The sequence below is a fragment of the Dipodomys merriami genome, unplaced genomic scaffold (genome assembly GCF_024711535.1).
Source record: "Dipodomys merriami isolate MVZ:Mamm:240054 unplaced genomic scaffold, mDipMer1.0.p SCAF_16, whole genome shotgun sequence".
In the NCBI taxonomy this organism is placed as follows: Eukaryota; Metazoa; Chordata; class Mammalia; order Rodentia; family Heteromyidae; genus Dipodomys; species Dipodomys merriami.
This window is the reverse complement of record NW_027202937.1, coordinates 3,785,864-3,808,263: the sequence shown is the minus strand read 5'-3', so window position 1 is coordinate 3,808,263 and position 22,400 is coordinate 3,785,864. Positions and strand designations below refer to the sequence as shown.

General features: G+C 49.1%; 1 protein-coding gene across 2 annotated transcripts in view; it reads left to right on the top strand.

Annotated features, from left to right (window-relative positions):
• Positions 1 to 22,400, top strand: part of Cul9 (cullin 9) — a 37,308-nt gene that overhangs the window by 1,714 nt on the left and 13,194 nt on the right. For both annotated transcript variants that reach the window (XM_070023689.1, XM_070023688.1), the window contains exons 2-26: positions 311 to 914; positions 2,427 to 2,581; positions 3,234 to 3,734; positions 4,266 to 4,401; positions 4,519 to 4,742; positions 4,967 to 5,369; positions 6,008 to 6,200; positions 7,858 to 8,065; positions 10,448 to 10,644; positions 11,254 to 11,471; positions 13,305 to 13,551; positions 13,628 to 13,733; positions 14,158 to 14,385; positions 14,887 to 14,977; positions 15,116 to 15,287; positions 17,221 to 17,326; positions 17,605 to 17,700; positions 17,883 to 18,058; positions 18,300 to 18,433; positions 18,781 to 18,960; positions 19,138 to 19,247; positions 19,840 to 20,022; positions 20,130 to 20,290; positions 20,521 to 20,749; positions 20,834 to 21,026. In XM_070023689.1, the coding sequence (XP_069879790.1) occupies positions 320 to 914; positions 2,427 to 2,581; positions 3,234 to 3,734; positions 4,266 to 4,401; positions 4,519 to 4,742; positions 4,967 to 5,369; positions 6,008 to 6,200; positions 7,858 to 8,065; positions 10,448 to 10,644; positions 11,254 to 11,471; positions 13,305 to 13,551; positions 13,628 to 13,733; positions 14,158 to 14,385; positions 14,887 to 14,977; positions 15,116 to 15,287; positions 17,221 to 17,326; positions 17,605 to 17,700; positions 17,883 to 18,058; positions 18,300 to 18,433; positions 18,781 to 18,960; positions 19,138 to 19,247; positions 19,840 to 20,022; positions 20,130 to 20,290; positions 20,521 to 20,749; positions 20,834 to 21,026 (5,242 nt within the window). In that variant the 5' untranslated portion in view covers positions 311 to 319. The remainder of the gene's footprint in view (positions 1 to 310; positions 915 to 2,426; positions 2,582 to 3,233; positions 3,735 to 4,265; positions 4,402 to 4,518; positions 4,743 to 4,966; positions 5,370 to 6,007; positions 6,201 to 7,857; positions 8,066 to 10,447; positions 10,645 to 11,253; positions 11,472 to 13,304; positions 13,552 to 13,627; positions 13,734 to 14,157; positions 14,386 to 14,886; positions 14,978 to 15,115; positions 15,288 to 17,220; positions 17,327 to 17,604; positions 17,701 to 17,882; positions 18,059 to 18,299; positions 18,434 to 18,780; positions 18,961 to 19,137; positions 19,248 to 19,839; positions 20,023 to 20,129; positions 20,291 to 20,520; positions 20,750 to 20,833; positions 21,027 to 22,400) is intronic.

Sequence of the window (22,400 nt, the reverse complement as noted above, 5' to 3'; positions counted from 1 at the left end):
GGAATCGAACCCAGGGCCTCAGGCATGCAAGGCAAGCGCTCTACCACTGAGCCAACTTCCCAGCCCCGCTTCTTCCATTTCTTAAAACTCTTTATTTCACCTGGTCAGTGTTTTCACTCCATCTCTTATAAATCCCAAAGTGTGTTCAGCTGTATATTCCATCATATTATTTGCCTTTTCAATTTGACTTGTAAACTGTATAGCCTACCAATCACCACCCACTGGACCTTGTTCCAAGGTTCTGTCACACTTGGTGGAAACTTCCTCCCCCCCCCCCCCTTACAGCTTTATTTTCTCCTGTGTACTCCAGGAGGTGAGAATGGTAGTGGAACGACGTACTGGAGACCTTATGGTGCCCTTGGGGCCCCAGCTGCAGGCATATCCTGAAGAACTCATTCGGCAGAGGCCTGGACATGATGGGCATCCTGAATACCTGATTCGATGGAGTGTCTTGAAGTGTGGGGAAGTGGGCAGAGCGAGTGTGGAGGAAGGCAGGGCAGAGCACCTCCTCATGTGGCTGTCAGCCCCAGAGGTCTATGCCAACTGCCCTCTGCTGTTGGGTGAACGGACACTATCCAAGGGACCTCAGTATGAACCAGCTGGGGCTTCAGGAAGCTTTCCCAGAGACCCAGGAAGCCTGGATGAAGTGGCAATGGAAGAGATGGAGACTGATGTGCGGGCACTGGTACGCAGGGCTGCCAGGCAGCTGGCAGAAGGTGGGACCTCCAGCCTTACAGCTGCTGTGCTCCATACCATTCATGTACTCAGTGCCTATGCCAGCATTGGGCCCCTCACGGGGGTTTTCAGGGAGACCGGAGCCCTGGACCTTCTCATGCACATGCTGTGTAATCCTGAGCCTCAGATCCGTCGGAGTGCAGGCAAGATGTTGCAGGCTCTGGCAGCCCATGATGCTGGTAAGAGACAGAAAGAGAAAGAAGGAAATCATTGGAGAGGATGGGGCCACAAGGAGTTAAAAACAGAAGAGAGGAGAGATTTCCCAACTAGTAGTTTTTTTTTTTGCCAGTCCTGGGGCTTGAACTCAGGGTCAGTCCTGGGGCTTGAACTCAGGGTCTGGGCACTGTCCCTGAGCTTCTTTTGCTCAAGGCTAGCGCTCTACCACTTGAGCCTCAGTGCCACTTCCGGCTTTTTCTGTTTATGTGGTATTGATGAATTGAACCCAGGGCTTCATGCATGCTAGGCAAGCACTCTAGTACTAAGCCACATTCCCAGCCCCCAACTAGTATTTTTAAAATAGCAATTTAGTGCAAAGAATTAATAGGTAATTAATTAACTGCATAACCAGCATAAGTGATAGCACTTGGTTTATTTGGCCATTCTCAGAGATAAAAGAGTGTGGGGTAGATTGTATTTTCTAAACTGTGGATTGAGACTTACTAGTTGATTGTGAAATCAGTTTGATGAAATGTAATGAACTTTTTTGTGCCAGCCCTGTAGCTTGAACTCTATGCCTGTATTATCCCTGAGTTTTTGTGCTCAAGGCTTGCATTCTACCTCTTGAGCCACAGCTCCACTTCCTGCTTTTTGTAATTAATTGGAGATAAGAATCTCAGACTTGGGGCTGGGGGTTTAGCCCAGTGGAAGGGCGCCCGCCCGGCGCGCACAAGGCTCTGGGTTCGGTCCTCAGCCCTGGGGAAAACAAAAAAAAAGAATCTCAGACTTTTCTGCCCCAGCTGGCTTTGAACCGAGATTCTCAGATCTCAGCTTCCTGAGTAGCTAGGATTACTAGCGCGAGCCATTAGCACCCAGCTGTAATAAAACACATTTGTGTGTATGTGTGTGTGCCAAGTATGGGGCTTAAACTCAGGATCTTGTGGTCTCACTTGACCTTTTTATTTAAGTCTAGCACTACATTTCCACTTCTGGCATTTTGCTGATTAATTGGAGGTGTATCATGGACTTTTCTGCCTGGACAGCCTCCTGAGTAGCTAGCATGACAGGTCTGAGCCATCAGTGCCTGGCATAACCAACTTTTTTTTTTTTGGGGTCCGGTTGTGGGGCCTGAACTCTGGGCCTGGGCGCTGTCCCTCAGCTCTTCAGCTCAAGGCTAGTGCTCTACCACTTGAGCCACAGCGCCACTTCTGGCTTTTTTCTTTTTGTTTATGTGGTGCTGAGGAATCGAACCCAGGGCCTCAGTCATGCAAGGCAAGTGCTCTACCACTGAGCCACCTTCCCAGCCCCAACCAACATTTTTTAAAGCCTTAAAACATCAGTAGTTGTAAGTTTTGTAGTGTGACATATAGTTCTTATATGTATGTATATTTGTGCCAGATTATATGTAAAATGTATTTCTTGCTGTGGATCTCAGTCACAAAGCTGTTTCAAAGGCTGTAGGGAAGGAGAAAGCCTAGGAAAGGCAGGGAGAATTGGGGATTGAGGAGAAGATATGGATTGGGTATGGCTTTCAGGGAGTCGGGCTCACGTCCTTCTGTCACTGAGCCAGCAAGATGGCATCGAGCAACACATGGATTTTGACAGCCGCTACACTCTGCTGGAGTTATTTGCAGAGACCACATCTTCTGAAGAACACTGCATGGCCTTTGAGGGCATGCATCTGCCTCAGGTACTCTGCCAGGGTTGTAGGAATGCTGAAAACAAGGCTGTGTGTGTGTGTGTGTGTGTGTGTGTGTGTGTGTGTGTGTGCGCGCGCGCGCGCGCCTATGTATGTGTACGTAGACACATATATAAGACATCTACATATTTATATATATATCTCTATCTATTGATTGATCTATTTTTCTATCAGTCATGGACTTTTCTTCCTGGGCTGCTAGCTTTGAACTTCAGTTTTCAGATCTCAGCCTCATGAGTGGCTGGAGTTACAGGCACAAGCCACCAGCATCTGGCATAAGGCAGTATTTCTGAGAACTGTGATTCAGGACTGGGTTAAAATTAAAGTCTACCACTTGAGCCATATCTCCACTTCCAGCTGTTTGCTGTTAACTGGAGATAAAAGTATCATGAAGTTTCCTGCCTGGGCTGGCTTTGAATCTTGATTCTTAGATCTTAGTCTCCTAAGTAGCTAGGATTACAGGCATGAGCCACTAGTGCCCAGCTGGTATCAATGTTTCCTGTAAGTCCTGTATGTTTCTTATACACGTTAATCTTGGGAACTTCAGGGGAGGAGATTTTGCATTTGTCTGCACAGGAGGATCTTGAGGGGAAGGGGTGAAGTAAGGAGAAGGTGGATTTAAACCAAGAATTGTGTCCTATAGATTCCAGGAAAGCTGCTCTTCTCCCTGGTGAAGCGCTACCTGTGTGTCACTTCCCTGCTGGATCAGTTGAATAACAGTCCAGAAGCAGGAGCCGGAGACCAGAGCTCCTCGTGTCCCTCAAAGGAGAAAAGCCGGGCACAGCGGGAGCTGGAGTTCAGTATGGCAGTGGGCAACCTCATTTCAGAGCTGGTGCGGAGCATGGGCTGGGCTCGGAACCTTAGCGACCAAGGCACATTACCACCCCGGCCACCCCGGTCCATCTTCCAGCCCTGCATTTCAGGGGCCCCCCTTTTACTGCCCACCATTGTCACTACCCCCAGAAGGCAAGGGAGAGCCTTCCGCCAGCGCTCTGAATTTTCTAGCCGGAGTGGCTATGGTGAGTATGTGCAGCAGACATTGCAACCAGGGATGCGAGTGCGGATCCTGGATGATTACGAGGAGATCAATGCGGGGGATGAGGGCGAGTTCCGGCAGAGCAACAATGGCGTGCCCCCTGTGCAGGTGAGCCACTTGAGTGTCAGAGGACTGTGGGGATCTGCACGAGGTGGGACGCAGTGAGATTTCCGTGTCAGAGGCTCTGGTATGCCACCTAAAGAGAAACCCTTAGGGATATTGGAGTGCTGAAAGGGAGTCAGCAAATGAGGGGTGCCTTGCAAGGCCAAGAGACTTCAGGTGAAGTCATAGAGAGACTCATCACCTGGAAGCAGAAGCAGTATGTTGATATGTTCCCATCACTCCCACTTGTAAAGGAGTCTGGGAAGGAGGGTGGAAGCAGAACTAAAGGTTCAAGAAAATGAGGGTCCTGCTTGAGAAGACGTGCTGTGAGGGTCTAGCACGTAGAAGGTGTGGTGGCATGGCAGGGGTGACTATCAAGGTTGGGAAGAAATGGCCCACTCCTCAGAAGGGAAGGAAGCCAAGCTTAGTCCAGGTGTGTATTTGAGGGTGTGCCCTAGGTCTGGGCCTGCGCATGTCCTCCCAAGCCTTCACAGCCCCAAGCTGGAAGGCCTGAGCCCCTCCCTTCCCTCCCTCCAGGTCTTCTGGCAGTCCACAGGCCGCACATACTGGGTGCACTGGCACATGCTGGAGATCCTGGGCCCTGAAGAAGCTACTGGGGATTCCACTTTGTCTGCTGTGGAGAAGGGGGCAGGGGCTACTGCGGTGGGTGCAGGTAAGCAGGAAAGAGGATCTGGATAGCATGTCTCTAGCCAGAGGAATGTTGTCTGACACGAAACTACTTCTGATGGAGCTATCCAGGACATTCAGAAATGGATCCTACCCCTGCTAGGTGCCGATGCCCCAGTGCCTACATCCTCGACCTTTCCCTCCTGGGACTGGAAGCCTGCAGACGGCCTCTACTCTTTGCCATACCTCCAGCCTGAGCCTCAGAAGAATGAGGAATCCGGTTTCTTGACTAAGGCTGAGTGGTGGGAGCTACTTTTCTTCATCAAGAAGTTGGATTTATGTGAACAGCAGCCAATATTCCAGAATCTTCAGGAGAAACTGGATAAGGTATGACAGATCTGAGATACCTGGGATAGGGAGGGATACAGTTATGGGGTACCATTTAGGGCAAGGCTGGAACTAAAGGTTCAGGCATATGGGGTCCTACTTGAAAAGACTCACTGTGAGGGTCTAGTACATAGAATCCTATGGTGGCGTGGCCACCCTTCCCATTACTATCCCTAGGACCTGTGTGTGCTTGTCCATGATATACATATTCTTTGTGTTGACAGGCCCTGAGTGAAAAGGCCCTAGGTGAGCTCTCCGTGCCCATAGAGATGGCTGAGGGTCTGCTGCAGGTTCTCAGTAATCGGTTTGAGGGCAGCACCCTCTGTGACCTGCTCAACTCTCAGATCTACACCAAGTATGGGCTGCTACCTGATGAACTAAGTAACTTGTCTTCACGAAGTCACTCCTGTACCCCAGATCCAGAAGAGGAGTCCAAATCAGCAGCCAAAACCTTGGAGGAAGAGACTGAGTCCCCCAAGGCAAAGCCTGAGCCCCCTAAGGCAGAGGCAGAGCCTGCCAAGGCAAAGTCTGAGTCCCCTATGGCCCAGAGTGACTCACATCTGTTTAACCAGCTTCTGGTGACTGAGGGGATGGCTCTGTCTCCTGAAACCAAGGAGGAAGCCAGTGGTGAGTCGGGTTTCTGGGAGGCAAGGGTGAGGGCAAAGACAAGTTCTTTGTTGGCCCAGGAAAAGGAGGAGATGGGGAGAGAAAGCCGTGGAGGAAGGTCCCTTTTGCAGGGGTCTTCCTAGCCAGGCCTCTGTCTTCTTTTTGATCTTGATTGTATCAGTCACGACTCCTTCTCTTCAGTATCCTGGAAAAGGAGGGTCCATTTTGCAGGTATTTCTATTGTCTCTGCTTGACTCAGTCCTTCACACAGAACTGGAAAAGTTCCAAACACAGTAACAACCAATGTTTGTCACAAACAAAAAATGCATTAAAATGTGGGTAGGATAGGGGCTGGGAAGGTGGCTCAGTGGTAGAGTGCTTGCCTCACAATCATGAGGCCCTGGGTTTGATTCCTCAACACCACATAAGCAGAAAAAGCTAGAACTGGTGCTATGGCTCCAGTGGTAGAGTGCTCACCTTGAGCTGCAGAGCTGAGGGACAGCATCCAGGCCCAGAGTTCAGGCTCTACAACCGACAAAAAATAAATACATAAATAAAATAAAATATGTGGATAGGATAACTAGGCTTGACTTTTAATGACTTCCAGTTTAGAGGTTCCACAATTCTCTTTGCCACTGCCTCTTCCCCTCCGATTTCAGAAATGGCTAGAGCCTTGCGGGGGCCTGGTCCACGCAGCTCCCTGGATCAGCGTGTGGCAGCAGTTGTGGCCACCGTGCACATATCCTGCCCAGACACAGATCTGCAACTTTCAGGGCTCTCTGCCCTCTCTCAGGCTGTGGAGGAACTGACAGAGCAGGATCACCCACTGGTTCGCCCTGACAGGTGGTTGAGGTTAGCATGTTGCTGAGGGAAGATGTTTGGGTTGGAGCTGTGGATGGTCAGGACAGTGGTGGAGGAGGGAAAGAAAAAGACATCAAGGGCTGGGAATGTGGCTTAGTGGTAAAATGCTTGCCTTGCATGTGTGCCCTGGGTTCAGTTCCTCAGTACTGCATAAACAGAAGAAAAAAAAAAGACATCAAGAACTAGAAAGGTTAAGGGTGCTGAAGGAAGGCCTGAAGAACAGTGGTGGGGGTGGGGGTTGTTAGTATTCTTGGAGCCCTACTTAGTGTTTTATGATCATTCTCTTATTAAATCTGCATTGATAGCATCACTCTTTTTATTATTAATATCCAGTATTATTATTATTTGAATTTTTGGTAGTTGAGATAAAAATCTCATGGACTTTCTTGCCTATACTGGCTTTGAACTGTGATCCTCAGATCTCAGGCTCCTGATAAAGGATTGTAGGCATCAGCCACCAGTGGCTAGCCCTTGTCATCTATCTCTTTGGTTACCCTATATCAATTCCAAAATTTTGATTATTTTATGTTTATAGTTATATTTAGATGACTGTATGCAAATCTGCCACTTTTCCCCCAAACATCTCCTGATTATTCTTGCATATTTTTCTTTATTTACCTGAATCTGCCTTTTTTTCTTGGCAGGACTGAAGATTTAGTTCAGGGCCTCATACTTGCTAGGCAGGTGCTCTACCATTACACCTCCAGCCTGTTTTTACATTGGTTATTTTCAAGTAGGGTTCTCTTTATGCTGGGAGCAAGCCTGGGCTCTGATCCTCCTACTTTTGCTTTTCTATGTCCCTGGGGATAACAGGCACATGCCACTGTGTCTAGACATTGTGCCTTCCGCATAGCCAGGATAATAAGCACACACCGCTGCATCCAGCCATTGGTTCTATATAGTTTTTTTTTTTTTTTTGGTCGGTTGTGGGGCTTGAACTCTGGGCCTGGGCGTTGTCCCTCAGCTCTTCAACTCAAGGCGAGCGCTCTACCACTTGAGCTACAGCGCCACTTCCCCAGCCATTGGTTGAGATGGAGTCTCGTGGACTTCCTTTTTTTTTTTTTTTTTTAATCAGTTGTGGGGCTTGAACTCAGGGTCTGGTTACTGGCCTCTTTGTGCTCAAGGTGAGCACTCTACCACTTGAGCCACAGTGCCACTTCCTGTTTTTGAGTGGTTAGTTGGAGAAAAGAGTCTCACTTTTCTGCCCAATACTGGCTTTGAACTACAATCCTCAGATCTCAGTCTCCTCCTGAGTAGCTAGGATTACAAGTTTGAGCCACTGGTGCCTGGCTGGTGAACTTTTTTTCTTCCTATGCTGGCCTCAGACCAGGATCCCCCAAATAATTAGCATTATAGGTTGCAGGCACCACAACCAGGAATTGCATTCAATCTGTAGCTCCAAAAGATAAGCCAAGGGTTGTAATCACTTTGCTCTTTTGCCTCCTTTAGGAGGTAAGGGGAGAGGCGCAGTTGGACTGCAGAGTGGAGAAGATTGGTAGGGAGACTGACAAGGAGGAAAGGAGGAGAGAGGGAGAGAGAGGACTCGGTCTTGATGAGGTGGGGTGGGCAGGGCATCAGATGGCATCAGGGCTGGGAAATCATGTAAACTCCTTGGAATGAGGAGCCCCAGGGTCTCTTCTTTTCTCAGAGAAAAGCTAGTGAAGACACTGGTGGAACTGCTGACCAATCAGATGGGAGAGAAGATGGTCGTGGTCCTAGCTCTGCGCCTCCTTTACCTGCTTATGACCAAGCATGAGTGGCGTCCACTCTTTGCCAGAGAGGGTGGCATCTATGCTGTGCTGGTTTGCATGCAGGAATATAAGACTTCCATCTTGGTGCAGCAGGCTGGGCTGGCGGTGAGTGTGCTAAGCTTGTTAGAAGCGAGCAATGGATGAGACAGACAGATGGGAGCTACTGACCATTGACAGTACCTGGAGGAGGCACTGTGGGGAGTTAGGGTATATAGATGCTGGAATGGAACGACAAAGATTGATTTAAGAGTGCAGTCTGGACAGTCTTGGAGATAGAGCAAATTTTTGCAGAAAGGTAGGAGTTTTTAAGAAAGATGCTCAGGTTTAGAATTGAACAACAGGACACATGAGGTGGCCACTGAAAAAATATTGCAGAAATAGGTACAGGGAAATTAAGAATCAAGTTTGTAGGTATGTTGTGTTTTATCTCATGCCTTTTTAGTTATAGTTATACATCTTATTAAAGACTGATGTTCAAGATTAGACAAACTAAAGGATTTTTTTTATCCTTTTATCTGAGTGGTACCCTCACACAGTAAATACTTCCTCAAGTGATTTGGGTAAACAAAGGCAGCATTGCCATTGCTTTGCCACTCTGAGCAGAGACTAGGGAAGGGAGGCCCTGGTCCAGAAGACTGACTTCCTAACTACCCTAAACAGAAATGCAAGCTGCTGGCCTGGTGCAGGCAGTGTGTCTCTGTATAGCTTGATGGTTCCTGATGAGCACACGTAGGCCTCAGCCCGAGGAGTTCTGAGGCTGGATTCCAGCAGTATAATGGGAGCAAGTAGACAGGAGCCTATGAGCATGCATCTGCTTGGAGTGGGCTCTCCTGGAGAGGCCAGGAGCACTTCCTTTACCAAGTCAACCAGGTCTCATCCCAGGAGCAGCCAGGCATCCAGATGCTAACTTCTCGGGTCCTCTCAAATTGTGTGACCAGACCACAGCACTTACCCCTAAACTCTTTTTTTTTTTTTTTAATTGAGTACCTGCTTTGTATTAACCATTCCCTGCAGGGTCTACCCTCTCCATTTTGCAAATGTGTGAAAAATTGTAGGTTTTGAGATTTACACCAAAATGGCCATTGTGGTGTGGTTTTCCTGGCTTGGTAGAGTTATGAGTGTTATAATTTTCTACTCTGTTAAAAGAAGTTTGGTTTTGTGTTGAGCTTTCCTTAAACCTCCATCATTGTAATGGGCAGTCTTTTCATGTATTCAGGTTTTTTTTGGGGGTGGGGTGGGCATTGTACTAGAGTTTGAACTCAAGAGCCTTGGGCTTGCTAGGTAGACACTCTCCCCCCTTAGCCACACCCCTCTCTTAAGTCACATCCTCCCACCTAAGCTATACCTCCAGCTTTGTCTTTTTCAGTTTGTTTCTGTGAATAAGCAAAATTGTCTCTGGAGAGCCTTTGGATCTCTTGAATGGCAGCCAGCAGGTCCTTCCCTTCTGCCTGGCAGCCTTGCGGTTACCCCTAAACTCTTAACTGTAACTTTCCCAGAATAAAATCACATCATCTTGTTTATAACTTGAGGGGGCTACAGAACAGCTCTTTGTGACAGAGGATGTGGAGACCAAAGGGAGAAGGCCGTGTTACTAGGTAGCACTTTTGGAAGGCCTAGCTCACATGGGGAACCATCCTAAGATTAGTTGTAGACCAACCCATCCCTAGTGGGTGTCTTCTAGCCCTTTTACCAACAGAGGCCTTCTCCACTCTAAGATACAATGTTCATTTTAACTTGATTTTTCTCTGTAGCATCAGTAAATAAGTTTCAAGTATTTTCCCTATAATTCCAGCCATTCTTCTCGTGAGACAACTGTTGAAATAGGCTGGATACTGATCTGTTGGCTAAGGACAGGGGACCGAGGGTTGAAAGAGTTCGTATGCAAGTGGTAATTGAAGCTGTGAAAGTAGATGAGGTTGCCTATGGCGTGAGCACAGAGTAAAAGAGAAGGGACAAGGAGCTTTAGTTTCCAAAGGCAAAAGAACCACGGAGATTTAATAGGAAAACAGGAAGCTATGAGGGCCTGGGACTCAGGAAAGAAAGGTTTACAAAGGAGAGTGGCCAGCTGAAATGGGAGGCAGCTTCAGGGAAAGCCTTTGGAATCCAGAGGCTGTGAAAGGGCAGTGTCGTGAGGGGAAAATTGGGCAGGGGAAGCCAGTCCACCTGGGTAGCGAGGCAGAGAGAAGTGGCTGGCGGATTTTACCATCCACTCTTGGGTTGCTGTTTGCTGTCTTTCATGTCCTTTTTGCCTGCCTTCCTTCCTTCCTTCCTTCCTTCCTTCCTTCCTTCCTTCCGTTTCTCCTTCTCTTCCTTTCCTCTTCAGCATCTGATAACCTGTACCTCATGTTCCATTTCTGTCACTTATGCTAATCCATCTTGCAAGCAATTCCACTTCCCAACATTTGAGATGTAGAATGCTGACCCTGATGCCCTCCTTCCATGGTGGCTTAGTCCACCCCTAACTCTGCTTCCACATCCCCCCTGCAGGCATTAAAGATGCTGGCCATTGCCAGCTCCTCGGAGGTCCCCACCTTTACTACTGGCCGAGATTCCACCCAACCTTTGTTTGATGCCCAGATGACCAGAGAGATCTTCGCCAGCATTGACTCAGCCACACGTCCAGGCTCTGAGAGCTTGCTCCTCAGTGTCCCTGCAGCTGTGATCCTGATGCTGAACACGGAGGGGTCAGGACATTATCCTCTGGATTCCTACTAAGTCCCATGCCCCACTAGTCTCTGCCTCAGGCTCATAGGTTCCACAGAAATTCCCATTATGACCAGGTGCCTGTGGCGCATGCCTGTGATCCTGGCTTTTCAGGAGGCTGAGATCTGTGGATCAAGATTCTAAGCCAGCCTGAGCAAAAACAGTTCCTGAGACTTTTATCTCCAATTACTCACCAAAAAGCCAGAAGTGGAGCTGTGGCTCAAGTGGTAGAGCACCAGCCTTGAACAGAAAAAGCTAAGGGACAGCACCTGGACCCTGAGTTCAAGCCCAGTAGCAGTAAAAAAACAAAAACTAAAAAAGAGGAATTTTTCTTTATTGTCACCTCTGAATTAAACTAAACACTAGTGGGCCCTTCTTCAAGTCATTGGAAGAGAAGCCAAATAGCGACAGATAGAGAGATTCCCAGAGAGGGCAAAGAGACCCTGATCTCCTTTCAAGGTGCTGGGAAGAGTGGCCTGAGGTTAACATTGGGAAGTCCTGCCTCTGTGGGAACACCAGAGCCCCTCCAACTGTTCTATCTAGAGATCAATTTCTGCCAATTTCTTCCCGGGTCATCTCTCTCTTCCCAGGTGCTCTTCTGCGGTGAGAAATGGCCTGCTCCTGCTCAACCTGCTTTTGTGCAACCACCACACTCTAGGAGACCAGATTTTAACACAAGAGCTGAGAGACACCTTGCTTAGGCACTCAGGGATAGCACCGGGGACAGAACCCATGCCTACCACCCGCACCATCCTCACGATGCTTCTCAGTCGCTACTCAGAGTCGCCGAGCAGGCCTGAACATTCAGGTACCATCGTGGAGGGGGTGGTCTGCTGAGAAATCATGCCGTGCCAACCTATAGTCAGGAAAGCTGAAGCTTACATACTAGCCTCTCACTGGAAAGACACAAGGAATCTTCAGGAAATGAGCAAGATGTTATTGCTCAAGGTAGATCTTAAGTAGAACTTGAGCAAGACGAGGAGACCCAAGTAGGTGCAAAGAAGTTGCCTTCTGTGAATGGCTCTAAACATATGTGGAATCCTCTCAGTCTTGGCTAGGTTTGGCCCAGTCTTACTGGACAGTAGAAAACTGGTTGAAATTACATTCTGCAAAAGAATTGTAATTTATGGTACAAAAAGTTTGTGATTCAGAGCCAGGGTATAGCACAGTGGTGGAGCATGGCCTAACACTTGCAAGACCATTAGTTTTGTGTTTTTTTTTATTGTGAAAATACTGTACAGAGGGGTTACAATTACATGGGCAAGATAATGAGTACATTTCTTATCAAGCATTGTAGCTTCCTCCTTTGTTTACCCTTCCCATCCCTTCCCATCCTCCCTCCCCCCCCCCAATCCTCCCCCCAAGACTGTTGGTTTTTATCTCCAACACTGAAAAAAAAATTGAAAAAGGTTTCCAAATAGAATCATAAAATATGGATGTTACAGGGAAAAAAACCTTTTGTGTTTTTTTTAAAAAGTGAAAGACAAGAATGGACAGATACATAAATTAGTAGTATTTATCTTTTAATCTACAAATTTAAAGCCACCATGCTAGGCAGGTTAGGGCTGTAATTATAACAGCTAGTATTGATTATAGCTAACATTTAATAATAGGTAATTGAGATTAAGAATTTGTTATAAGCCAGGCACTAGTGGCTCATGCCTGTAATCCTAGCTACTCAGGAGGCTGAGATCTGAGGATCTGAGGATTGTGGTTCAAAGCCAATCCAGGCAAGAAAGTCCATAAGACTCTTTATCTCCATGAAGTGGCATTGTGGCTCAAAGTGATAGAGTGTTAGCCTTGAGCAAAAGAGCTCAGAGATAGTGTTCAGACCCCAAGTTCAAGCCCCATGATAGAAAGAAAGAGAGAGAGAGAGAGAGAGAGAGAGAGAGAGAGAGAGAGGGAGGGAGGGAGGGAGGGAGGGAGGGAGAGAGAAAGGCATTTCCGATTAACTACAAAAAAGCTGGAAATGGTGTTGTGGTGGTATAGCACTAGCCTTGAACAAACAAGCTCAGCCTTGAACAAAAAGGCCCTGAGTTCAAGCCCTGGGACCAGGGGCATGTGCTCGCGCACGTGCACACACACACACACACACTCACACACACACATGCATACATTTAACTTAACAATATTTTGTTATACTAGATTTTTGTAGTTAGATCTGTATTTGGGACCAGAAAAGAAAATCTCTCATGGGTTGGTTAAAACTGTAGACATACTTGCCAGGTGTAGTGGCTCAAGTCTGTAATTTAATCCTAGCTACTTGGGAATCGAAGACTGGGGAATCTGGTTTGTGGCAGCTCAGGCATAAAATTTCTCAAGATTCCATCTCAACCAACAGCTGGGCACAGTAGTTATCCCAGCAACAAAGGAAAACACAAACAGGAAGATTGAAGTCCAGGCCAACCTGGGCATAAAATAACCAACTCAAAAGAGAACTGGTGGAGTGGCTCAAGCAGTAGAATGAGTGCTTAACACACATGAGACACTGAGGTCAAACCCCAGTACCACCAAAACCAAAGCACACTATAAACAACTTTAATATGGGAAAAACATTTTTGGACCTTCCCTTTTCTTAGTTTGACTGACTTGTGAGTTCCTCTTCATGCACATTTTTTCCTCTGGTGTGTCCGGCCTGCAGCACTGGAGACCACAAGCACCCAGGGTCAGGATGGGTCCCCCGAACTTCTGATTAGATCCCTGGTGGGGGGCCCATCTGCAGAACTCCTTCTGGACTTGGAACGCATGCTGTGCCGGGAAGGCAGCCCAGGAGGGGCTGTGAAGCCCCTCCTCAAGCGCCTCCAGCAGGAGACCCAGCCCTTCCTCCTGTTGCTGCGGACTCTTGATGCCCCTGGGCCCAACAAAATTCTGCTGCTGACGGTGCTCAGGTGAGGGTCCTGTTCAGGGGCCTTGCTCTGGGATCGAGGGACTGAGGAGACATCACTTGTTTCTGTCCCCTCACAGGGTCATGATCCGACTGCTGGATTACCCGGAGACAATGGTTCTCCCCTGGCATGAGGTCTTGGAGCCTTGCCTCAACTGCCTGAGTGGCCCCAGCAGTGACCCTGAGGTACCAGAGCCCTAGTAAGGCAGTGGCTGGGGCACCACCTGCCTTACAAGGCTCTGGGTGCACAGCAGAGCCTTTCTGGTTGGGTCTGGGGACACGGGGACAGAGGGTAAGGAGGTTAGCATCATTATAGGATCTCTGGAAACAGTCCACGATCTGTAATCATGGAGTGAGGCTCAGGAAGAGAGTTGGCTCTGGGGGATAGTATGTCTGTGGCAGGAAGAAACCTAGGCAACTGCTCGAACTCTGCCCCTGCCAGCCCCCACTGGAGTCCCTGCACTCCAGGATTCCAGTCCACTCTGTTCTTGGTGGACTCCTTTCCCCGGACTTTGAGATTTCTTCAAAATCTCTGCTACCACCTGTCCTTCACTAGACTCTGCCGTCACCCTTTGTTTCCCACAAACTAATCCTGTGGCTCTGGACTCAGATTGTTCAGGAGCTGACTCGCTTCCTGCACCGCCTGGCTTCCATGCATAAGGACTATGCAGTGGTGCTCTGCTGTTTGGGAGCAAAAGAAGTCCTCTCCAAAGTCCTGGACAAGCACTCTACTCAGCTGCAGCTGGCTTCTGAGCTTCGGGACCTGGTGACTGAGTGTGAGAAATATGCCCAGCTCTATAGCAACCTCACCTCCAGCATCCTGGCTGGCTGTATCCAGGTGAGGGCCTTGTGGGTAGAGTTGAGAACATAAGCCAGCGACATAAGAGAAGGCAGTCCATGTGCCCCTCATTGGGGTCCTTGTTAGCAAAAGTGGCGGCAAATCTGGACACTTGTTCTCTAATCTTTACCTTATGGGATCCTAGCAAAATGGGTTGAGTGGAGCCAGGAGTTGGTGGCCCACACCTGTAATCCTCAGGAGGCTGAGATCTGAGGACATGGTTCAAAGCCAGCCCGGGTAAGAAAGCCTGTGAGACTCTTATCTCCAATGAACCACCAGAAAACAGGAAATGGCGCTGTGGCTCAAGTGGAGCACTAGCCTTGAGCTGAATAGCTCACAGTGCCCAGGCCCAGACCCATGACCAAAAAAAAAGAAAAAAGTCAAGTTTAGTGCTCTCTTGCCTCCTGACCATTTTTCTCTATCCACATTTCTATGTGTTTCACTCTATTCCTTCCTCTTCCTCTCTCCCTGCCCCATACTGTGTGTTCGTTCCGGCTGCAGATGGTGCTGGGCCAGATTGAAGACCACAGACGAACCCACCAGCCCATCAACATTCCCTTCTTTGACGTGTTCCTGAGGCATCTCTGCCAGGGTTAGTACCATCATCTACTTTCTCCTGGATCTCCCCCAGTATCTACTCTCCCCTTCTGAAGCCTCCTGGTCCCCAACCCCTTTCTTTCTACCTTAGCTAACCAGGCTGTAACCTTCACCCCTTCCCACTCGCTCCTAGGCTCCAGTGTGGAAGTGAAGGAGGACAAATGCTGGGAGAAGGTGGAGGTGTCTTCCAACCCACACCGGGCCAGCAAGCTGATGGACCGCAACCCTAAGACATACTGGGAGTCCAACGGCAGCACTGGCTCCCACTACATCACCCTGCACATGCACCGTGGCGTCCTCATTAGGTGTGACTCCACCCTGTGGGTGCCTGCACATGCAGATATCTGATCTATTTCAGTGGATGTCTCTGAAGCACTCTCCCACACAGCTCCATCTCACCCCTATTCCTGATGCACAAGCTAAAACCCATTTTGTGCAGTGACCAGACTGAACACATGTACCTACGTTTGCTTAGCTCATGTAGACATGTCCTCCCTGAGCCTGACAACCGGCACCCCCCAGCTCCAGCTAACACTGCCCTATGCTTAGAAATCATTTATCCGCTCTTCATGGATAAACTGTTTAACACTAGTCTTCTATGCCTGGTATATAAGGCTGTAGAAATACAAGAACAGCAAAGTACAGTTTCTGTGGTCAGGGAACCTTCACTCACAGCGCGCCAGAAAATCAGAAAGCTGGGTGTTGTCTTCCACACCTGTGATCTCAGCACTCAGGAGACTGAGGCAGAACTAAGTGTTTGAGGCCAGCATGGACTACATAAGAAAACACAGCAAGGACTGAAGCATAGCTTAAGTTGTGTGCCTGCCTAGCAGACATGAGACTTGAGTGTCAACCTCAGTACTGCCAAAAAAAAAAAAAGTTGGGTCCTGCTTTAGCACTCTTTAGAATTTGCTGAAGGATGTCAAGAACTTTTTCTCCAAAGCTAGCTTGCTTTGCAGGGGAGGGCATCACTTCAGATAAGGAGAAAGAAAAAAGAGGGGAAAACAGGTGAGGGAGGCTTCAAGGTCAGTACATACCCTGGGTCCCCACATGAGGCATCAGGGAAGACTTCATTCCAAAAGGAAGCCTTGACTAGAATGAAGTTGGGGATGTTTTTGTTGTTGGTTTTTTGTTTTTGTTTTTGGACGGGGGGGTGTATACACCTGTCCTGGTGCTTGAACTCAGGGCCTGGGTGCTGTCCCTGAGCTTTTGTGCTTAAGACTAGCACTCTACCATTGGAGCCACATCTCCACTTCCAGCTTTTAATTGGCGATAAGAGCCTCATGGGCTTTCCTGAGCAGGCTGGCTTTGAACCACAATCCTCAGATCTCAGCCTCCTGATTCACCAGGATTACAGATGTGAGCATCCAGCTAGCAGGTTTGAAGTCAAAATTACCTAGATCAAGAGGGCCCAGCCGACACTGCAGGGAAAGTGAGTATGTGTGCACACTGGAAGGAAGGTACAGGAAGCTGTGTTGGAGAAGTGTTTAAAAATGTTTGGGCGCATGATTCACAGTGGCAGAGACTGATCACAAAGAGATTCATCAGCTAAGAAGAGTCAGGTTTTGGGGGTTTTTATTTTTGTTTTTTTTTTTTCTGAAATGGGGAACTATTTTTTTGGTAGTATTGGGTTTAAACACAGGACCTCATGTCGACTAGACTTTACCACTTGACCATGCCTCCAGCCTGTTTAGCTTTGGTGGTTTGTAGTTCAAGAGTCTGACTTTTTACCTGGACCAACCTGGATTGCTAGCCTCCTATTTATACTTCCTGTGGAAGCCGGGATGATGGATACACAACACTGCACTCAGCTTTTTCTGTTGAGAAAGGGTCTCTTAAACTTTTTACAAAGAGGATGGCCTTGACCTGTGACCCTCCTGATCTCAGCCTTAAGTAGCTAGGATTACAGGTGTGAACCACGGTGCCAGGCTCCATTGAAGGATTTGAAGAAGGGAAGAGACATTAGATTTTTTTCTTAATTCAGAAAACCAGTACTTATGGAAGTTTGAGCTAGAGGCCAAAAAAGAAGTTGGAAGGTTGATTTGATGGTCTGTAGTTGAGAAGTGCCCCAGGTATTCAATTAGGTAGAGGGTCTGGTGTCCCAGGAGGGTGATGGTGGGGGACACTGAGTGGTAGTCTACTTGCCACAGACGTTGGATGAAGGACATGTTGGGATGAAATACCTTTGAACTAGGACAGGAGTCCTAGCTTTGATTTTACACCGTTTTCCTCTCTCAGGCAGCTGACTCTCCTGGTAGCCAGCGAAGATTCAAGTTACATGCCAGCCAGAGTGGTGGTGTTTGGAGGGGACAGTGCCAGCTGTATCAGCACGGAGCTCAACACGGTGGGGACCCTAGCATCCCACTTGGCCATACTCCCTAGCCTTCCATTTGTCCCAAGGTTGTGAAAAGGGCCAGCCACTGGGGGAATGGCTGTTCCCTTCCTTCTGGGGAGGGCTGCTTGCTGGCAGTGGAAGTGGAATCCCAATTATAGAACCTTGTAGGTCCCTGAGCTTGGTGCAGGAGTAAAGACACACAGCATGCCCGGTTTGTTTGCTGTCAACAGTCTTCAGCTCCTCTTTGGGTGACAGCTCCCCCTGCCTCCTCTCTCCTGCCCTGCCAGGTGAACGTGATACCTTCTGCCAGCCGAGTGACCCTCCTGGAGAACCTGAACCGCTTCTGGCCCATCATCCAGATCCGCATAAAGCGCTGCCAGCAGGTGGGGCCAGGAAGAGGCTGGGAGCTGAGGACAGGGAATCCACACCCCTGTCTGTGGTATCTGCTGGAGGCTAGGACTTCAGTCAGGGCTCCTTCTCCTGGGGCTTCTCCAGCCGCTCTGGGCACAGGACCTGGCCCTGGTGGCAGGTGGTGGCTTAGGTGACAAATGAATCTGTATTGCAGGGTGGCATTGACACTCGAGTTCGGGGTTTGGAGGTCCTGGGCCCTAAGCCCACTTTCTGGCCACTGTTCCGGGAGCAGCTGTGCCGCCGTACATGTCTCTTCTACACAATTCGAGCACAGGCCTGGAGCCGGGACATAGCAGAGGACCGCAGACGCCTCCTCCAGCTCTGCCCCAGGTGGGTGGGGCACGAAGGGGGGTGGCAGCTGGGGGAACAGGGCACGGTGAGAAGGAGAGGTCAGGAAGAGGCTGCGGTGGAAATCTGCAGCTAGGACATAAGGGGAGTTGGTGGGGTAAAGCCGGGGGGTGGGGGAGAGGCCCAAGCATGGGCACCTGGGAACTAAAGTTGCTTTGCACTGCATGCCTGCCTTAGGGAAATCTGTCTTTTAATCTTTGGCCATATTCTCACTTGTCTCCAGGCTGAACAGAGTTTTGCGTCATGAACAGAATTTTGCTGATCGCTTCCTTCCTGATGATGAAGCTGCCCAGGCCCTGGGCAAGACCTGCTGGGAGGCCCTGGTCAGCCCCCTGGTGCAGAACGTCACCTCTCCTGGTAACCACCTGCCACCTGCCCCACTAACCAGCGCCTTATCCTTATGCCCAGGGGTCACCTGAGTTAACACACTTGGTTCTCTTAGTTCCTGAGGCCTGTTACCTCAATGCTCCTCTCTCCTTCCCACCCCAAGGACTGCTCCCTGAGACTCTGGTATTTGACTCTTCCCCTCCACGCTACCCCTGCCCAGTTACCATGTCCCCAGGCTCCAGGTGAAGCAAACCTTGGTGAGGAGAGGACTAGGGCCCTTGGACCCCACAACCTTTATTTCTCTTCCCTTCTCCTCCCCCCTTAGCTCTCTGTTCCTGGTTTTCTTGGACCCCCGCTCCTGACCTGTCTTCTTTCAGATGTGGAAGGTGTAAGCTCCCTGGGATGGTTGCTGGATCAGTACTTGGAGCAGAGGGACAATGCACGGATCCCCCAGAGTCGGGCAGCGACCTTCGCTTCTCGAGTTCGCCGCCTGTGCCACTTGCTGGTTCATGTGGAGCTCCCTCCTGGGCCTTCTCCTGAGCCATCTCCTCGGCCCCGTGAGTCCCGCGTGGCCCCGGAGTTGCGAATCTGCCCTTGTGGGGATATCTAGCTCCTTTTCCTCTGCCTTTCTCAGCTCCCCACACCTCCTGGACTTCTCAGGGGGTAAGCACTCGTGACCGCTGGATTCCCCCGGAGGCAGAGATGAAACTCCTTCTTTCTCTGTGTCTCTGCAGTTGGCAAGAACAATAAGGGTCGGGACCGGAGCCCTGGGCCTTCGCCAGTGCTTCCAAGCAGCAGTCTGAGGAACATCACCCAGTGCTGGCTCAGCGTGGTGCAAGAGCAGGTAGGCAGATGCAAGCTGAAACTGGGCAGGGTGGAGGGTAGGATTCGCTGCTTGGTTTTTGTTTTTTTTTTTTTAGTACTGAGGTTTGAGGTTCTCAAACCTCAATCTGCAAGGCAGATGTTCTGTCACCAAGCTACACTTCTAGCTCTTTTAGTCTTGAGCTCAGGACCTAGGTGTTGTGCCTTAGTTTTTTGTGTTCAAGGCTAGTACTCTACCACTTGAACCACAGCCCCTCTTCTGGCTTTTTGCTGGTTAATTGGAGACCTTCCTGCTCCAGCTGGCTTTGAACCTTGATCCTCAGATCTCAGCTTCCTGAGTAGCTAAGCTTACAGGGATGAGCTATACACCCTGATAAGTTTTTAGATGGAGTCTTGCTTTCTGCCCAGGCAGGCCACCTAGATGGCCATTCACCTACTTAAGGCTTCCTGTTTCATTTGGATAACAGGCATGTGCCACCATGCCCAGGTGTGGGTCGAGAAGGGGTCTCATGAACTTTTCTGCCCAGGCTGGCTTCAAACTATGATCCTTTGGTTCTCACTGTGGGTCACCAGTGCCCAGCTTCCTCTGGTCACTTCTTGTTCTTTGTTCTCAGGTCAGCAGATTCCTGGCTGCAGCCTGGAGGGCCCCAGACTTTGTGACTCGTTACTGTAAGCTCTATGAACACTTGCAGAGGGCAGGCTCAGAGCTGTTTGGGCCCCGGGCAGCCTTCACACTGGCTCTGCGCAGTGGCTTCTCAGGTGCCCTGCTACAGCAGTCTTTCCTCACGGCTGCTCACGTGAGTCCTGCTCCCGCTTCCTGCCTGCCCTTTCCCCTCATTCTCTCCTCATCCTCCTACTCCACTCCCTCATCCCTGGGTGTCAGTGCCCTTTCCATTTCCCCCAGATGAGTGAGCAGTTTGCCAGGCACATTGACCAACAGATCCAGGGTGGCCTGCTTGGCGGCGCCCCTGGAGTAGAAACCCTGGGCCAGCTTCAGCGGCATCTGGAACCCATCATGGTCCTTTCTGGCCTGGAGCTGGCCACCACCTTTGAGCACTTCTATCAGTGAGTGCAGGTCTGGCAAGGCCTGGAATCTAGAGGGGGAAAGAGCCTCTGATGGGAGATGAAGGGAGCGGTGGGAGGAGGAGAATGAAGTGTGGAGCTGGGTGTGAAGGGGTGAGGTGGAGCCTGTGACACAGGCAGGCCGCACCATAGGGACCTACCTTCTCGGGGGATGAGCCTAGACTGTGCTGACATCCCACTGAGACTTGGCCTGGCCCCCGTGTGTCCTGCAGGCACTACATGGCAGACCGGCTCCTGAGCTTGGGCTCCAGCTGGCTGGAGGGGGCCGTGCTGGAGCAGATCGGCCTCTGCTTCCCCAACCGCCTCCCCCAACTGATGCTGCAGAGCCTGAGCACCTCGGAGGAGCTGCAGCGCCAGTTCCACCTCTTCCAGCTCCAGCAGCTTGACAGGGTACTCCTGGAGCAGGAAGATAAGGAGGGACAGGGACTGCTGGGAGAGGAGGTAAGAGCAGGGAGAAGCGGGAGTAGGAGAGCAAGACTGGACTCTAGAAGGGAGCCCATGCGTCCTTGACATCCTTCTCTTCAGGAGGAAGAGGAGGAAGAGGAGGCTGATGAGAAACAACTATTTACAGAAGATCTGAATCCAGTTGTTTCTATACTGGTCCTGTCACCACGCTGCTGGCCTGTCTCTCCACTCTGCTACTTGTACCATCCCAGAAAATGCCTTCCTCCGGAATTCTGTGATGCCCTGGACCGCTTCTCCAGTTTCTACAGCCAGAGTAAGAAGTTGGGGAGAGGAAACTGAGATTGAGGTCATCTTTGGGGTGGAAAGAGAGGAAATGGAGAGGACCATTGGGCAGGAATGTGCAGATGTGAATAAAGACAGAGTTTCTGGGCTCCATAGTATGAGGGAAGGGAGCAAAAGGAATGTAGTATGACCTCATCATTTCTGCCCTCCTTAGTTCCTTCAACTTTCTATAAATCTGATTATATTTTTCTATCTCAGTAGTATGCATACTTAACTTCAGTCTTTTGGAACTTCTTTCCAAATAAAAAGTATTTTAAGACTACTTCTTTTTCACTCAGTATACTATTTTAGCTTCATCCTTTAGGGTTTTTTCCCCTTAAGATTTAAAAAAAATTGGCATAACTATTATTCAGTAAGATGTACATAATCACAAGGCTTAATGGATTATTACACCCACAATCATCCACACATACTCATCTCCTAGATCAAGATACAGAACATACTTGGAACCCATGTACCTTTTCCCCCAAAAGATACCATTATTCTTCCCTTTATCAGCATAGATATTTGCCTGTATTTGTACATGATACCGAGTTTGAATTGTACATCTGTTTTCTGGCATGTTGCATAATGTCTGTGGGAAATTTTGGGGTGTATTATATCATTAGTTTATTGTTTTGTATTGCTGAGTCGTATTCTATTGTATGAATATATTTATTTACCTTTTCTGTTGGTGAGGGCTATTTGGAGTGTTTTGTAAGTTTTATTTTATTTAAAAAAAATTTTTTTTTGGGTCCGGTCGTGGGCCCTGAACTCTGGGCCTGAGTGCTGTCCTTCAGCTCTTCAGCTCAAGGCTAGCGCTCTACCACTTGAGCCACAGTGCCACTTCCAGCTTTTTTCTTTTTTCTTATGTGGTGCTGAGGAATCAAACTCAGGGCCTCAGGCATGCAAGGCAAGCGCTCTACCACTGAGCCACCTTCCCAGCCCTATAAGTTATTATTGTTACATGTTTGTGCCCATCCTGCTTGAACTTAGAGTCTGGAAATGATCCTTGAGCTTTTTTCGTTGCTGTTGTTCAAGGCTGGTCCTCTACCACTTGAATCATACCTCCACTTCTGGCTTTTTGGTGGTTAACTGGAGCTGAGTCGCATGGACTTTCCTGCCTGGGCTGGCTTTGAACCGTGATCCTCAGATCTCAGCCTCCTGAGTAGTTAGGATTACAGGTGTGAGTCACCAGTGCCTGGATGACTTGTCAGTTTTTAAGAAGTATATTTTTAATTCACCAGACTTTTTTTGTTTAATTATATTTTTGTTTTAGATTTCTACCTTCCCTCCATTGAGACCTCTTTTGTAAACTAGCAAATGGCTAAGTTTTATAAACTTTTCAGGTATGAGTAAGTAAAAT